General features: G+C 45.2%; 1 protein-coding gene across 2 annotated transcripts in view; it reads right to left on the bottom strand.

Moving 5' to 3' along the window:
* The window catches only part of ADGRV1 (adhesion G protein-coupled receptor V1), a 2,479,945-nt gene that overhangs the window by 1,205,813 nt on the left and 1,255,154 nt on the right, over positions 1-18,978 (bottom strand). For both annotated transcript variants that reach the window (XM_069627623.1, XM_069627624.1), the window contains one exon: positions 7,388-7,559. In XM_069627623.1, coding sequence (XP_069483724.1) covers positions 7,388-7,559 — 172 coding nt within the window. The remainder of the gene's footprint in view (positions 1-7,387; positions 7,560-18,978) is intronic.

Genomic DNA, 18,978 nt, shown 5'->3' with positions numbered 1-18,978 from the left:
AGTCCCTGAAATATCTGAGTGGTTGGGTCACCGGTAATAAAGTTGATTTGAGGGTGTGACAAATCAATTTCCGGAGCACCAGTGGTCCAAGAATGAATATTGGTTTCCGAACCATCAATCAGCCCCACACCTCTAGTACACCAGAAGGGTCCCGAAAAGATTGGAAACACAGGTAAATTATAAACCTCCTTGTCAAATTTTGGTAATGTGGATGGAATGGCAGGCTTATCTCTGCAAGGTCGTGGACCATTGGTTAAATATGACAGGGGGGACTGCACCTGTAGGCTGTGTCGACTCAGCGTACACAGGTCTATGTGTATGTCATGCAGTGAGCATAGAACGTGTGTGAAGATTAACCCCATACATTTTCCTGAGGTTGATCCACCATCATTCAATTTCATTTTTCATTTAAAATTTCGAAAAAGCCCAGGCGTGTGCACACCGACCGTACGGATGGTTGAATTCATCACAGAGGGCATGTTTAATCTGACCACATGTGAGCGCATATTTAAACAATGTGAGGTGGTGGTACATCAGAATCTTGGACAAGAGTATCACAGTCCCTCAGGAGCTTGCCATGCAGCCGACCAGTTTGTGGCTACTGGCGTCCAGAAAAAGGCAGTGCCATTGCATCCAAAACAGATGGCAAAGGGGCTGAGGAAAGTAAATCTAAAGACGGTGAGGACAAAGGCTTGCACCCTCTTGCTAGGAAAGGGCACCAAAAACCAGTGGCCAAATCCCAGTTACCTGCATTGTTCGCTGCATCGGAAAGAACAAGTGGGGCACCCCTAGCACTGGTGCACTCACATTCACTGACCATCAAGGTTTCCTTGTCTGTGGAGATCGCAGACAAAGGATGGGAGATCCCGTCTGCAAGGATAGACCCAAGCTTGCCATAATTAGCGCTACATTCATGGAGGAGGAGGAAGAAGAAGAAATAGCCAACATGGGCATCTTAGATGATGAATTACCACTCTGCCTGGTGTTTGCCAAATGCACCCTTGTATCCCTGAGTGGGAAAGGTACTGGGTCTCCCACTGAGACCCCTGTTCCTGCTAACACAGAGATGTTTTTGGGCCACATGTCTATTAATGGGAGCAGACACCAAGCACTTTGTGATACTGATGCGAGTATCACCACTGTCCGATGGCAGTGGGTGCGAGAGGACCAGATCATCCGTGGTCCTCTCAGGCTAGTTAGCGGATTGAATGGTTTCACCCAATGCCCACTGGCTATCGTGGAGTGCAGTTAGAGGGGAGAAACGGCTCAGCTTCACGTTCTGCTGGGAAACTGTAAACCTGACGCCAAAATCATTGGCAGGGTCACACGATCTAGGGCAAAGGAAGCAGCTCCGGAAGCAGCTCTGATGGCCATGAGTCCTGGGGCTCTTCCGGCTGATGACGGCAAAAGACCGGCTCCACCAGTACAATGAAGTTCAAATACAGAGTCCACAGAGGCACTTGCTCCTGCCGGAGAGGGTCTAGTGGCCACTGAAGTGCCTGCTGCAGTGGCAACCCAATCAGTGACCTCAAGGCTGCCTCCAACCATAAATCCTGAACCTGAGTTGGAGGTCACTGTAGTTTCAGACTTCAAGGGTCTCCCTGAGCTAAGTGATTTGTCTTTAGCTGGGGGCCCTAATCAAACTGACCTTTGCCGGACATAGCGCGACTTTCCAACTTTGGCAGATCTGCGTGAACAGGAAGAGAAACAGATACAGGGGGAAGCCCAGGGGATGTTCGGGGTTTAGTGGGAGAATGTTTTCCCGTACAGTGAGCCCAAGAAGTCTGAGGTGGGAGCCAGCCAGTGCTCCGTGATTCCTCAGTGCCACAGGAGGTTCCTTCTGGACTTGGCTCACAACATTCCTTTGGCAGGTCATCTCAGAATGACAAAGACAACCAACAGTCTGTATGCTCATTTTTATGGGCCCCAGATAATGTATAAGATAAAAGAATTTGTGCGGACCTGCCATACTTTCCAAGCATCCGGCAAGGCGAGTCGTGCCACTATGGCACCAATGATTCCACTACCCGTGGTCAGGAGGCCTTTCAAGAGGATAGCTGTGGACATTGTGGGGCCTTTGGATACCCAAACCTCCTCAGGAAACTGGTACATTTTGGTCATGCTGGATCACGCCACACGGTACCCTAAGTCCGTCCCTCTGAGGAACATCAAAGCCCATGGAGTCACAAAGGCTCGCATTGGAATATTCTCTCATGTGGTATTCACTAAAGAAGTTTTTTCTGACAGGGGATCCAACTTCATATCAGCATATATGAAGGTGATGTGGGCTGAATGAGAAGTAACCTACACGTTTTTCATGGTCTTTCACTCACAAACCAACAGGCTTTTTGAACAGTTAAACAAGATGCTCAAGGGCATGATAGGTGGCTTGTAAGAGCCCCTCAGGAGAAAGTGGGATATTCTTCTGGCATGACCCCTGTTCTCCTACTGGGAGGTGCCCAAGAATGGTGTTGGGTTCAGCCCCTTCGAGCTTCGGTCTGGGCAACACATTATGCGTCTGCTAAATCTGGTCCGAGAAGGATGGGAAGGCAATCCCAGAACTCCTTTCCATGACAGAGTGGACTATGTGCTGGGTCTTCAATCCAAGAATGCTAAGTACAGTGAACAGAGCATCCAGAACCTGAAGGCAAGCCAGGAGCTCATGAAGCACTGGCTTAACTAGAAGGCCACCATTATGGAGAGCACGCCAGGCAAGCTGGTTTGGATCATGGAACTCATCAAGCCCAGTGCCTTGCACGACTAGTGGACTGGGCACTAAGTGGTGCTGGAAAAGATCAGTGAGGTTAACTACCTTATTGACACTAACATCCTGAGGCAGACACATTTGGTCTTCCAAGTGAACAAGCTTAAACTTCATTTCAGCCGGGAGGAATTAGTAATGACTCTGGTCACGGACGATGAGACATAGGAAGAGACTGACCCCCTCCCCAACTTGTTGCATGCATTGCCCACTCTTGAGGGAGTCCACATCTCCCCAGACCTCACTGAACAGCAAATGCAGGACTGCCAGTGTCAATTCGCAGGACTGTTCTCACTGACTCCCGGGAAGATCGGCGTGTCCATTATTTCCACACTGGAGCCAGTAAACCAGTGAAAAGTAGAATTCACTGGATGTCCGACAAGGTCAAAGATACCATCAAGGAGGATATCTCCATAATGTTGGCTTTGGGGGTTTGGGAGCCATCCCTCAGCACCTGGACTAGCCCAGTGGTACTGGTCCCTAGGAATTCCAGTAGCAGGAAAACCCAGGTCTGCTTTTGCATGGATTATCGGGGTCTCAACTCTGTCAGGAAAACAGGCATACACCCCATCCCTCTGGCAGATTAAGTCATTGACCGGTTAGGCATTGTCAAGTTCATGAGTACCTTTTAACTCACGGCAGGGTGCTGACAGGTCTGCCTAACCAATCACTCTAAGGAGAGGTCCGCATTCTCCTCCCCGAACATGCATTATCAGTTTACAGTTATGCCCTGGGGAGCAAAGAATGCCCTGCCACCTTCCAGAGGATGGTGAACCAGGTCCTAACGAGGCTAGAAGACTTCAGCGTTTCCTACTTAGAATATGTGGTTGTATTCCTCAGCACCTGGGAAGACCATCTACACCATCTGGAACAGGCGCTTCAAACCATGCGGAAGGCTGGCTTGACTGTCAAGGCATCCAAATGCTAGACAGTGCAGGTTACTGTGACCCAATTGAACACCAAGTAGGTGGTGGTAAGAAGCCTCCTCTGTAGGCCAAAGGTCAGGCAGTGAATGACTGGGACATCCCTACCAGCCAGACAAATGTGAGGGCCTTCCTAGACCTTATGGGTTATTATCAGCCTTTTATTAAGGGCTATGGGACCCTTGCCCTTCCTTTAAATGACATCACGTTAAAGAAACTGCCGAAGGGGGTCACCTGGACCCCTGCCTGTCAGTCATCCTACCAGAGCTTGAAGGAGGGTCTGTGGCAGTTCCCAGATCTGAATATCCTGGATTTTGGGCAAGTGGTTATCATCCAGGCAGAGGCTTGTGAATATGACATCGGTGCAGTCTTAGTGCGACTGACCTCTGAAGGGGTAGAACACAACTGTGCTTTTGACCAAGTGAGAGCCCAACCGGGCAACCATCAAGGAGGAGCCATCTGCGATAGTTTGAATGATGTGCAAGTTGACCTGGGTTGCAGCACTCCAATGCAGATGACCTCTGTCAGTACTTTCCCCAGGAGGATGAGCCAGACTCTTAGAAGGATGAGTCTCAACGTTTTATGAAGGGGGCATGTGAGGCACTGCCATGTTTTTGTTTTTTGTATTGAATAATAAAAGCTGATGCTGATCAGATTCCCCTCTCGCAAGCTCCATGCCAAAAGCATAGAATGTATCCGTGGCCTGCTGCATCGGTATCCTGATTTGCAGCGCCTGCTCTACCAGTGGCACCGAGCAGGTCCCGAGGTCACAGATGTTCATGTGACAGCAGCAGTGACAGAAAATTCTCTGCCGTGCAGGGGCAGCATTTAAGATATGCACCCCTGTATTTAAACAACAATGACCATAAGTTCCCCAGAATAGTGGCAGGATAATCTCTTAAATAAAGCAATCCTTGAGTGTAGGCATAGTGCATGGTATTACTTATGACCACTGTGAAAATGGACTAACAATACTCATCATCACATCTGGCGACCCCTTTTGTAGTAAACGCTACTGCATTTTAAGCAAAAATTAGACAAATAGAAGAAATGTTTCTCCATTTCATGGTGATGTTCTTTAATGGTGCACACTGTGCCTTCTTTACAAATGAAATTCCATCATCAGGGCCAATTCTGTCTGCCGAGGAACATGTATCACCTGTGGATTACACCTTCACTATTGTGTGTAGAATACGCAGTGCAAAGAATGTCTTTGAAACAAGATATCCCTACTACCATTTCCAAGAAGACGCCCCAGCGTGCAGGTGCATCTTTTCACCATGGAGCATCTCATTGAGATGCCCACCTTTTGGAGAATCGGGCCCTTTCCATTTTTAAATGACATAATTATCCTATTTTTATTTATTTCAGGCAGCACTAATAGAAAATATGGATTTGCGCTAATGCTGAACAAATAAACCTGTAGACATTCCATTTAATGAATTAGAGAATTTTAAAGCCACAGTAATTTATTCTATAACCAATGTCACCTTTAAACCTTGACCTAAACCTCAATTAGGCTATTTGCTTAACAAACATGTTCTTAAACTCTAATTTACTCCTGACTGAAGGAAGATAGGAGTAAGTTAGAGTTACTCATACCAACTTCTATGCAAAACAAATATCCCTATTGAGACTTAAATCAAGGGTAACTCAGAGTAACTTCTATGTGAATAAGCTGTTTGTTTATAGCTACTAAAGCATTTTCATTCTTGGGTGTTTGGTATCACTGGGTATGTCACTTACAGTATAATATTTAGCAGTTCTGCATGTATTTATTTGGGTTGTAACCTATTTTATATTATCAAATGAAAATAAAACAATATGTAATGAAACAATAATACATAAAAAAGAAACATACAAATAAATAGAATATTATTATTATTAGGGTTTTTCTTGAGCGGGGACCTGGCTTCGGGAAGCAACAGAGTGCTTTACAATCATAGGGGGGAGAACACAGTGAGGGAAACAGAGAAAAAAGAAGCAAGGGGCTAACAGGGGGTGCTGGGCAATCAGCAGCAAGGGATCTACAAGCAACCGGGTGAGCCAGTAAGGAGCACATCACTGAGTCTCAGGTAGGGTGGGGAGCGCAGGGTGTGTGGACCGAGGTGTTAAGGAGGAGCCATTCCTTCAAGAGAAAGGTGTTGAGCTGTTTCCTGAACTGTGGAAGTGATGAAGCAAGTCTCATGTTGACAGGGAGGAGGTTGCAGAGTCTTGGAGCATTGACAGAGAAGGCCTGTCTTCTGGTTCTTTGCTTCCTGCACCATTGTAATTCAAGTCTTCACATTTCCTTACTTCATATGGATTGCAGGCCTCTGGAGATGCTGAGTTTCTCAGTGTGGTTGCCTGGGGACTTCAGAATGATGCTTTATAGATGAAGCAACAGGGTCTGAAGATGATAGCGGCTTGCAGTGGGAGCCAGTGCAGTTTGATGTGGTCGAATTTGCAAAGTCCTTTAATGAGTTTTGCTACAACAAGCAGGACATATTTCAGGGGTGCCATGGTAGTTGCCAGAAGGCCTTCCAAAAGGGCATTGCCACCATCCAGGTGGGAGAGGACCAAGGCTTGGACAGCAGATCTGAAGTTCTTTTCTGGGATGAAGAGCTTGATTTTCCGCAGGAGAGAAAGTTGGAACCAGGCCGTTTATGTCTTTCTTGCTATGTGCAGTTTGAATTTGAGGTGTCTGTCAATGTTGAAACCAAGGGGCTTAGCACAGGTGCCCAGTTGTGTTGTGACTCCCTTGTGGTTCATAGCAGAGAGCCAGGTCTGGATGTCATGGTGTTCAGTATTGTTGATAAGCTGTAGGAATTCAGTCTTGGAAGGGTTGATCTTCAGGTAAGCACTGGACATCCAGGACTGGATCAATGTGAAGCAGGCCTTGAGCCTGCAGATGTTTTCAATGGAGGATATCTTGAGGTAAATCTCCATGTCATCTGCGTACTGGTGAATGTGGATGTTGTGTGGAGCGAGGAGGGTTCTGACCGGTTCCATGTAAAGACTGAAGATCACGGGGGACAGGATGGATCCTTGTGGGACTCCACAGGTGATGGGTAGAGTTGGTGATCTGGAAGAATCCATTTGTACGAACTGTTAGCGGTTTGCAAGGAAGGATTTAAACCAGCTCAGGACGATCTTGCTGCTCCCCAAGCGGTGATGTAGATTGTCGGTGAGTGTCTGGTGGTCTACTGTGTCAAATGCTGTTGAGAGGTCAAGGAGAACCAGGAGGAAAGGATGGCCATCATCACGGATTTTAAGGGCATCATCAATCACCTTGATGGAAGCAGTTTCTGGGCTGCATCTGGGTCTGAAGCCGGATGGGTAGGGCTGAAGGAGGTTATTGACTTCAATGTGTTGCAGGAATTACATGGCTACTGCTTTCTCAAGGATCTGAAGGATTAAATGCATTTAAAGCACTAGAATGTACTAATTCAAAGAACTAACAAACACAATACTTCTTTGTAAGACTCATATGGGGTTCTGAAGCAGCTACTAGTAGCTTATGGTGCCTTATCACCAAAAATAACTAATATGCCAGGAGGAAACATAAACATGATCAGAAATCTATAGATCTAAATTCTTCACAATAGTCATTATTTTGTGTCCTATTCTTGAAAAGACTATACACTATCGACAGGTAAAGGCATCTGCAGGGTCGGGAATATCTATTGAGTAGAACAGTTCCAAGACTCAAGCTTCCACTGACCTTGTCGGGCTTTATTTCCACCCAGATAACACAGCTTGTTTGGCCTTCCGCGCAAGTGGTGAACCCCGACACCGCCAGCAGTTCATTAACCAGGTTCACTCCCTCCTTGTAAAGTTCAACTGAGGTTTTGCTGAAGGTGGCCCTCCAAAAAACTGCCACATTTTCAAAAGCCCTAGAAACATTAAAATAAATTAAATATAAATAATCATTAAATACATAATGAAACAATGTTCATAATGGGCATTTATTTTCAAGAACACGTGCTATATAATGTGTATTGGATGACAAGAAATGGTGTCCAACAGAAAGCAGTATGGTCACTGCAACAAAACAAAACACTAAGATCTTGGTAAAAACATTTGTATTTGCACTTGGTTATCTTTTGCTCACTGTAGCAGTGCATGAATCAGTCTGTGAGTATCACCATATCACTTCCTTGCACTATTATTCATCATGTTTACATGCTTATTTGAATATTTATTTATATAGCCCCAAAATCACAAACAAGTTCCTCCAAAGTGCATAAAGGTAGAAAACGCACAGTACAGGATGGAGGAATACAGAAATCAGAGGGACTGCGGGTAGTGCGTGGATTGTAGGTACAAGAATAAGCAATGTTCCTGTACATAAAACATAGTTCATAAACAAAATGAAAACAAAAGAGCCGGAGAGGGGCCCATAAGAGCGGGTAGAACCACGCAGTAGCATGTCCAGATCTTTCCAAGTGCCTGCTGTCAGATCAGAAGATAAGGAGCTCTAGGGAACGCTGGCCACATCAATAAGACTCTACACTTCCAGACATTGAGGAGTGAGTGAAAGGGGGAATTCCCTGGACTAAGATAACGGTGGAGTCTAGCAAAGGAGTGGGCAATCGCCAGTTTGGGTAGCTGGAATGTGTGACCACTTTCTTAATCATGACGGATTTTAGGGTGCTCGTGAACCCAGTATAACTCTTGTCCCATATGAAATCAATGTTTGGGCTGCTCATTCCAGTTAGTAGTGGCGTAGCCTGTGAAGGGGCCCTTCCTATGTTGAAGTGTTTTGAAATTGGGAGGAGCAATGAGGTTATTGCCTGGCCATGGCTGGTTTACTAGCTGTATAATTCCTGTGAGTGATCAGTGCTCCTGTAGTACCAAAATGGTGCATTCTCTGTGGTGATCCTTATATACAGTAAGACATAACACATCGTTGTCCTATTAAAGAAAAAAAATATTTGTCTTTTTCTAAATCACGCCGATGAAAGTAGAAAAATAGAAAAATAATGAATCAGTGACCTCTAGTGGTCAAAATTGAAAGGTGCAGATGGGGTTTATTCCTGCACAAATTTATTTAAACAAAGGAATTGGTCACATTCCTAACATGTTAAGTAAATATAAGGCCGTATGCCCAGAATAGTGTATAAACCATGACTTGTATAGCATTGAGAGAGCGTGCAGGGATGTCCAACATGTGTCTCCTGATTGCCAGGACCCGCATGAGCCGGTAATTTGGTAGATCAGTTCCATTCTAGTGTGTATTGTTGTAAATGCCCGCGGACACACGAAGCAATGTGGTCGGCCCAGGAGGATACGTGCAGTGTGGTTTTGCATTAGAATGAATTGGCGGCGGGTTAGCTAGGGCAATGATTTAATTTAGAAACGACCACAGTGTTAGACACTTCAACTTTTGATCCATTTTCGGGTTAGGGGACCATTATCCTCAGCTTGTGTAGCTGGACATTTTTTTTTAATGAATTGCCCTTCGATCTTCGGGGAGGGGGACATTCCCGGGTAAAGAAGTTTGGGTCCCATTTCAACATGATGGATTCCCCCTCTTTGCTTAGGGTGGAAAACAGTCTGGCACACCCGTGGGGTGCATACATTATAATGGGGACAAATACAGCCAGGGATTAACAGCTGGCATTTATCACGAGACGGCCAACCAGCAGGGAGCTGAAACACTAAAGGCCCACTAATTATTACCTGGTTTTTAACACCAGTTCCACATCAGACCCCTACTGACAAAGAATAATGTACAGCCTTTCAGTAGACAGTCAGTCTTTCAGTTCCCTGCTGGCTGGCCGTCTCGTGCTAATCAGTGGCTATTAACACCAGGATGTATTTCTTTGCTTTTAATGTGTGCTTTGCAGCTCCAGCTCAAGGTGTGCTCAAAGGGTGCGGCTGCACAAGGACGCCACATTGGCGCAGCAAATAAAGGGACCCTTGCTGTTTACATGACACTGAGCTGGAGGCAAGGTGCCCTTAAACACACTTTACAAGAGCAGCAGGGAGCTCAGTTCTGTTGTTCGGCTGATACTTCTTCTAGTATCGCACGGACAGCAAAACTGAGCCCTCTGCTGTTCTGGATCTGTGGTGGGCGGGTCAGGGGCGCACAAATCTCGCACAGGGTGCTGGCAGACCTGGATCCGGCACTGCGCTTTGCGGTGCTCGTGTTACAAGCTTCATTTGCTGGAGCCCTTCAGGGGCTCCAGCAAATGAAGCTTGATACGTGAGCTCTGCAAAGCGCACACTTAAAGCCCCAGAACAAAAATAATATAGACATAAATCTATTGCTGTATTATAAAACTGCTTATCGGCAATGTGGGAGCAGTTGCTGGGGACCCCCTTGAGACTCGGGGCCCCTTTAATTAAAACAATGTTGAAAGGCCCTGACTCCCTCCTTGGAGGGGGTCATGGTCTCATTTGTGCTGCTTACTTGGCTGTTTAGTGCCTTGAAGATGGTGTGTCAGTGGTCTAGTTCTTGTGGCTGTGAGAGTTGAACCAGAGGATTTCAGATTTACTCCGGTTCAAGCAGAGGTTATTTGAAGGAATTAGCCAATTTGAATGAACATTTTTGATCAATTGATTCATTTGATAGTTTTTAAGAGGTACAAATGACCTTGGTTCATTTTCTTGATTTACATAGTAGGTCCACCGTAAACAAATTTTTGATTATGTTTATAATACCGTACAAGGGGAGCGGGAGTTGCAGGGGTGTCCCCTGCTCTCCTTGTACAGTATAATGTGTTCGGGGGCTGCAGGGGTGTCCCCGGCTTCCAATGGAACGCTTGTGGGGTATAGATATCCAGGGAATCAATAAAATGATATGAGGCATAGCGAGCGAACGTCCCTCTCCGTGGCGAAGGGGAAATACAGTACACATAGGGCAAGGTCGCCCTCGTGTGGAATTTCTCATTTTGACAAGCTCAATGATTTACTGTTTTAGCATCTATGTTCAAACAGTAACTTCGAGCAATTCGATTTCGGTCAGGTCACCGCGAACAAATAGTACACAAACAAACAATCCAAATAGTACACAAACAAACAATCCAAATCCAATTTGAAGACATCAGTCTTGAAATGCCAGAAGGCACTTTGATATGTTGTTTTCTGATGTCTGTCTTGGATCAGTTAAACAACTATTTGTGTGGCATTTACATGTAGCTTGTTTGTTTATTTATTTGTAAAGCGCTCCTCACCCAAAGGTATCTGGGCGCTACAAGAATATGCAATTTCTTAGTTACAATACAAAGAGTTACAAGCTATGATACAAAACAGAATAGTCCATAATACAGGTAATATATACAGAGAATGTGCAGAGATAATATACATACATACATATAAGACTATGGCCATTTAGAAGATGCACAAAAAAAAGGAATAATCAGGATGAAGAAGATCCTACAAGTAAGCCAGTTGTGCCGTGCATGTATGTTTATTTTACATTGACACAGTCCTTTTTTAGTTCATTCAACAATTTATTTTACAGGTCTTTCGATAAGCACGAAAGTTTTTTGGCATCAAACGGACAAAAGTGATTGTGAACGGTGGTAACACGGGTTAAGTGTCAACCTCTGATGTATTGAGTTTAAAACTCCACACTGAAGTACATTCCCTGTATAGATGTGATAGAGAAAGAACTATCAAGCAGGGAAAGTATACCTGAGGCTTGAAAATGGCCCCAGGGTTAGTTCACACAAGGTGTACACAACAGATATTTACACAACATACACAAGGGGGAAGATACAGTTGTGTCACGGGGACTGACACAGGTGTGTTTCGGCCAAAACATGGCTTGATTGAAGCCGGTCTATATGCTGGCCTTCGTCAGGAAAGGCACCATTGGTGGTGCTGTCCGTTGATTCTGCTGCTCCGGTGGCAGTGGCAAGCTGGGAAATATCCTCACGTGGTTGAAGGATAGTGTGTGCGTGATTGCACTTAGGAATATGCCTGAGAGTGCTTCAGGCCGACATCTCTCGGGTTTCCGCTGACTGTGAAGGGCCACAGTGGGTCCCAAATCGCAGTATGTCCGGCGTACCTCTGTATACGGGGTCCTCAGCTCGAAATGAAACTACATCCACATTTAGAAGATGCTACTGGCGTGAGAGGTCCTTGGATATGAGCCAACGTTTGGTGTGGCCCCTTAATTTATAGAAGGATTGAGTAACTCTTAGAGAGGATGGTAGGGAGTCCCAGAGCTACTGCCACCGGCTTTTTTTAGTTTAAACCTAGGGACTCTTAGGCAACCGTAGTTGGCGGTCGTAGTGGGTCGTACTGGGTTGTTCTTAGTGAATTTCTCAGTGAGGTAGAGAGGGGTCAAGTTGTTGAGACTTTTGTTTGTCAGGGAGGCTGTTTTGAGATGTATTCTATCCATAATGGATAGCCAATTGTTATTGCGTCTTATCACCGAGATATGTTGTCTTTTGGAGGTGCCTAATGCAGTTCTAAGTGCATTATTCTGGAGAATCTGGAGCTTATTAGTGATATACTTACAGGCACCTAGGTATAGTGTATTGCACTAATCGATTTTTCACAGGATTAATGCTCTTGCCAGCGTAATGAAGCTTTCTGTAGAGAGAAAGGGCTTGCAGGTATAGATCAGCTTAGAGGCGTAGGCCGTAGGCGACGCTGTGGCACTAACTTGCTTGCGCAGGTTGAGAGATGTGTTTAAGTAGAATCCCACGGTTTTGACCTCTTTAGCCACCTTGATGTCATTGCCATCAATATTAAAAGAGAGATAATGGTTGCTCAGTTTTTTCTGGTTGGAGGGCGTGGCTGGGAGCAGTAGCTCAGTCTTCTCATCATTCAGGCACAGGCCATGGGTAGCCATCCAAGCCTGAATGATGAGATAGATGTTATTGAACAGGTCTATGTCTTTTTCATAGTCACCTGTCAAGGAGATAAGGACCTGGGTGTCATCCGCATAGTTAGTGTAGGTGACACCCAGATGGTCTAAGTCATCAAAGAATGTCTGGAATGAGGGAGAGACTTGCTTGATGAGAGTGGTCAGTGATTGGATATCATAATTATTTTAAAGAGGGTTTGGGGCTGAAGCTTGCACTAGCCCCATTCTCAGGCCCATGGGGTTTATTGTTAATCCACCCAACTTCATCAAGGAAGAACAGCCGCTCATGTAGGATTTTGTTCAAGGCAGGTCAGTGCCAACAATACCCATATAAGTATGAAGCCTGTTCAGCAGGAGGATAGGGTGGTCCATGGTATCATAGGCTGCCGACAGCTCCAGGAGGATCAGTACTGATGAGGTAGTATTGTGGAGGCCTCTTAGTATCTGCTCTCCCATGAAACTAGTGTGGTTTCTGCGATTCTGCGAGGGCAGAACCCAGAATTTCTCTCATCCCAAAGCTTGTGAGACCCTCTGTATTCTGAAAGGTGGGTAGTGCAGAATTTAATAGTAGATATTGGGCAGTCATTTTAACTTGCACAGTTTACCAGGTCTGCAGATTTCTTTTTTAGAAACAGCATAAATTATGCTTGTTTGAATGCACAGTGGATTAAGCTGGAGATACTACTTTGAGACATTAAAGAGATTTATTACCATATGCGAAGAGGTAAAGTGAACTGTTTAGAGTTTCTCACATATGAAACACCTGCAATTGAAGGTGACATGAAGTGTCTAACTGTAAACACCCATGTGAGATCAGATCTTTGCTACTTTAAACTTCGTTATCATGTTTTTATGTAGGAGGTCATAGACATCAAGATATTCATGCTGATCATGAGATTTCTACTCTCATTTGAGTTTTGAGATCAGGTCCTTCATAATTCTGTTTTGGGTTACTAAGTGTTCCTGAAATAACTATCATATGTCAAGGCTCATTTTGCAGGAGATATCCATGCAGATAGGATGCACGTAATGTGGAAAATGAATAATCGTTAAGCTATCATACCATGTTGCCGGGTTTAGAGGGCCGGTAACAGCCTGCTAGCCTGAGCTTAGGAAGGCCCAAGTGAAGCAAGTGCCTCAGCAAGGGCTCAAGCCCATTAGCAGCCATGGGGGTGTTAGATATTTGCTCCATCCGTTTTAATGGTTTGTTTTTGTCAGAACAGGAGCTCCATGCTTACTGAACAAGCCCAATCGGCTGTAAAAAAAAGATAAGTAAATTCAAGATGGCCACCGCAATAGCAAACATAAAAGGGTTTGCTATGGCGATAATCCACAAGGGAAAAAGCAGGGCAGTCAGAGCCGAGAACCCCAGGCCAGAAGATAAGTGGAGGCGGGGGGGAAATGGTAGAGGTTAAGCATGACTTGTGGGCCCGTGGGGGGAGAAGCAGGGGGTATGACAGAGGGGCAGCGGGTCAAAAAACATGGAGAAACACGTGGAAGCTGCCCAGGTGGCTGATAGAATGTGGGAGGGACACTGGCCGTTCTTGACCATGGTTTTCCAGCAAGCCACCTGATTGAGTGAGTGCCCATCCCACATTGAAGATGGAACATAAACCATTAAGTTAAATCCTGCACCACTGTAAAGAACTCATATGTATACAATGAGAAAGGACAATCCAGAGCTGGTTCTCCTCGGTTGTTCAACATAGCAGCAAAACCCAGGTAAAGAATCTAAGATCCCCTTCCCACTGAATACTCATGATGAAGGACAGAGTGTTTGCTGGATCAGTGTTGCCTTATTTTCTCTTCATGTACATCATTGTCAGCTGCAGGGGCAGTGTGCATTTAGGACTTTTGCATGGGCACGACCTCTGGCTTTGCCCTCCCGGCATTGTGGTTAGGAGTGCAGCACTTAATACACTGCCACACAGCATGCCCTGTGTGCCGTGGGGAATCAATACAAGTTCCAAGTGCATCACTGCATCATTTCAAAAACTGAAAAGACACTGAGGGGGTGCGGGTCATTTTCCAACCCGCCAGACCAGTAATAGCGGTGGTAATGGTTAGTGCCGCTTTCCGCTTATTGCTACACTTTTATCAATATGAGAGATTTTGCAGATTTCTATGGTGGTTAGGTGAAACAGGCTTTGAATGTCTGATAGCCTTACCGATAGCCTTGCCCCTCTGCCTTGGAAATCTGACACCATTAACGCTAGCATGACATTTTCATGGTCGTGGTAATGCAATGTATTTCTATAGGATCCACCTCCAATTGCTACCAAATAAAAGCAGGACATTTCCAAAGTGATCCATTCTAAGTGCATGTCACAATCGTTAAATGTGGCAGCTATTTGGATTTTCCTCAATCGTACTGCCAAAGAAATGTGTTAAACCTCTTAACACCACTTTAACACTTGTCTTTTACACTACAGTTCACGACTGATTAAAATGCCTTATTGAAAAAGACATCCACATAATTATTTCGGTTAAGGAGTGTTATGGTTATTTACTAAGAATAGATCATGAACTACAGGAATACAAAAAACGCAGAAGTGTGCATAGAAACATTATGTTTAAGTAACAATGTTATGGCTATGCTGCAAACTCTACAAACCTGTGAAATTAATCAATTATGACCAGTTCCACAACCATAACTCATTACTGGCCATGCACTCTTCTCTTCAGATAGCATTCTTAATGTCACAGATGACATCACAAATAACCTAATTTGAGGTATTACTAATAAATTCACATATAACTTTATCAATAACATCAGTGTTGACCTAAGCCAAGGATTTTGTGAGTATTATTTGCAAAGGCAGAGTGCATAAAACAAGAATATACGCAATATGCTCAAATGCAATACTTGCAGGGTAGGCCTCAGGCAATGTGCTCTGGTTGGATAGCGATATTGTGTTTGGGCCTCTTCCCTCGAGTGGTAATGCACCCGGGGCTTAGGGACTCATTACATGTCCCCCCGGTATACCGCTGTGCAACATACTCAACACAGCAATGAGAATCTAGTCACTCCCTAGCCCCGGGCAGATCACAACGCGCCTCTGCCACCACATCTGATGACCCCCCTGCTCTAGCCAACTCCTGTTCCAAAGTCGCCACCCTCAATTCTCAACCATTCACCTCCCTAGAGAGAACCCTGCAACACTGGTCAAAATGCAGACCCACCCTATGAAGACGTCAAGTTGCTCCCATTCCCCAGACCTACCCACCGTCGAGATCCAGTTGATCTCAAGAAACTGCTGTATCTGCTCCCCCAGAGGTGTTCTAAAGGTGCTATCCAATAGCATCCAGTTATCAAATTTCCATTTCGCGACACTTGGACAAACGTCCTTCCTAACCAACCCCAACAAAAGTGTTTAGTGATCGGATAACGTCCTATAAGAAAAAGCCACCAACTCAACCAAATCAAACCCCTCCACTCCCACAAATGTGTAATCCGTGCAAGATTTGGACCCATGCACAGCAGAATAATAGGAGTCACTGTGCATCCCATCGTGCAGTGCACAGCAAGCATCACAAAAGGCACAAATCCATGACCATCCATGCTAAGGCCTTTGTCAGGGCACCCTGGAGTCTCACTGTGGCACCCTCAAGATCCAATGTACAATCCAACAGGAAAATAAAGTTACCAAGCACGAGAGTTGTGATTAATCCAATGGAGTCATCACGGATTCCCTGGCGGCGGCCTCCTGCCATGTGGCCCGGGGACGGAAGACGCTAACTGATGCTGAACCTGGGGGTGGCTGTATGAGGGAGGATCACATCTTAGGAGACAGCTACGTAGGGGATTTCAAGACATCATTGGACGAGATGCCGTACCCCCCCCTTTCCCATGAGGAAGAACCTCTAATACCCAAAGCCTTAATGGCATATTGTCAGGTGTTGGTTCCCCCTTGTAGAGGGAGTAAAGAAACCTCTTCTCACTATTCCTTAGGTCAAAACCCCATCTTTTACCTAGACATATAGAGCTCCAACAGGACACCTTTTGCTTCTAATACACCTTTATATGAAGATGTCCGCTCATGTAAAACTGCTGAGAAAAATGACCTAAATGCTATATATCCGATGACATCTATTAACTCCAACTCCCATAATCCCTGAAGTACTGAGACAAGGAGGATGAAGGAGTTGGTACAAGGTAACCGAAGCCTGAAGCTCAATGTGCAGACTATTTGTTCCAGAGAAATACCTGTGTGTGGGACATTTAAAGATGGAAACCCCACTACTGAGTGTGGCAGTGCAGGAGAATGCGTGAGCTCGTATGAAAAGGCTTTTGAGTGCAGAGCAGAGGCCATCGCAGAGGCAGAATGAGACACTCAGAGTGAGGGCAGGAAGTGCCGTGGAGATGCCAAGAGCCGCTCTGCAGCTTGGAGAAGCATTGTTCTCCAGACCGGTACCTGAAGGGAAGCAAACGTGTGACTGCGGAGCTGCAAAGGTGCCCAGAAAGACATCTGCACCATCCAGATTGGGAAGTGAGCGGCAGAGTGATGCTGCAGAAGCACAAGCAGGACCGGAGATGATGGAAAGAACTGGTGAGTCAACCCAAAGCAAGTGGGTACCACAGGGCGTTCCAGCAATTTATGAGATTGCTGATACGGAAACTAACAGAAGTTTGCTTGAATGCAGAAAAGGCAAACTGCAGTTTCAAGTTCCAATTAGAAGATTGTTTGAATGCAGAAAAGGCAAAGAACAGAGTGAAGCCCAGTTTTGGTGACACAGAGGAATTGTGAAATGCATAAGAAGTCCTTGCAAGACAAGGATACCAGGCAATTAAAACACATAAGAAGTCCTGGCAAGAGAAAGATACCAGGCAATTGAAATGCATAGAAGTCCTGGCAAGAGAAAGATACCAGGCAATTGAAATGCATAGAAGTCCTGGCAAGAGAAAGATACCAGGCAATTGAAAGGCATAAGAAGTCCTGGCAAGAGAATGATGCAAGGCAATTGAAACACGTAAGAAGTCCTGGCAGGGGACTCTACCAGGCAAGTGAAACCAAAAGAGAAGTCCTGGCAGGAGAGTACACAAGCCAGTTGGAATTGCATAAAGAGTCTTGGCAGGGAAGTAAACCAGGCGGGTTGCAAAACTACAAGGAATACTAAAGAAGAACACTGTTTTGCTAGTTAAAGGAAATACTTGTGTTGAAGAAAGACTGTTGAGGAACTTGTTGCCTAACAGGTACATTGTGAATCAAGGAGAGACACAGAGGAACTGTTAGTAAGAGAGACATTGCCATCCCATTTCAAGAATCCAGGGGAAGGGGATCCACCCTCTGGGCCCAAAGTCTTTCACCTTGGAGAACATTTCCTTTGGAGCAGTTCTAATTTTTAGTTGTGAACCCTTTTTTGCCAATATCAGGTTGAAGACATTTCCTTTCACACTTTATTGTTTTGTTTGTATTGTGAGGGACAGGAAGAATGTTGTGGACACAAGGATGGCTTTTCAGTTATTGACATCCTGACACAGACAGATTCTTAGTTTCTGTTTTTTAGGTAGGGAAACCTAACTTTATAATAGTGTCAGTGAGGCTTTTTTCCAACCTCATTTGATTTAAATAAAAGACTTTAACCAAAAACATGACAACTTTGTGCTCAGCCTTCATTTCTGACCCCTCACAGAGTTCAATGATCCCTGTGGCTTGCAATTAGATGTTGCATTCTCTGGATAAATTCAGCCTGAGAGCCACATTGGGGGCATATGTCACTACCAGAAACATGGAGCGTCCCAACAGTTCCCCTGCCCCTGCGACATATCTTCCTACCTTATTCACTCTTGTCTGAGTCACCTGCAGTTTAGACGCATATTTAAACCTACATGATCATCCCCTAGCATAGGAGGAGAAGACAGTGCCAATCACCTTCTCTTTTTAACATGTACTCAATCCATTTATTCAATCCATGTAACCCGTGTAAATCAAGGTGAGTCTCCTGCAGTAGCGCCACATCGATCTTATGCCTGGTGAGATATGAACGTATCTTACTCCTCTTAACAACATTGTTTATCCCTCTCACATTCCAACTAAGAATGTTCAATGCTGCCATAGAATAAACCTTGTGTCCGCAATACCTTCCCCAGCAGTCCCAAACCCAAAACATATCTCCAGGAAACATAACCAAATAAACTCACACCCAAAACCCTCAGCCTCCCCCAACAGCTCCAACCTCCCAGCACCCATTTCCACCAGCAAATAATGCACTCCAAACCCCCTTACCCAAAATAGGCTCCTGCCCTGACCGGGGGGGAAAAAAAAAGGGCAGAAGTAGAACACTAAGGGTGGAGTACTGCACCCAGCCCAGGAAAGCCACCCTGACATCCTCCCCAAATCCAACATTTCCACTGACCCCCATCAGGAATATCCGAGATTACACAGCCCAAATCTCCACCCGCAACAGCCAACTTCGGATAATGTCCTAAATTCCAATAACTCTGTGACAACGATCCCACCCACTCTACACTCTCACAGCAAAAACAG

This window comes from Ambystoma mexicanum, chromosome 6p (genome assembly GCF_040938575.1).
Source record: "Ambystoma mexicanum isolate Mex_15411 chromosome 6p, UKY_AmexF1_1, whole genome shotgun sequence".
In the NCBI taxonomy this organism is placed as follows: domain Eukaryota; kingdom Metazoa; phylum Chordata; class Amphibia; order Caudata; family Ambystomatidae; genus Ambystoma; species Ambystoma mexicanum.
This window is presented reverse-complemented; position numbering and strand designations above follow the sequence as displayed.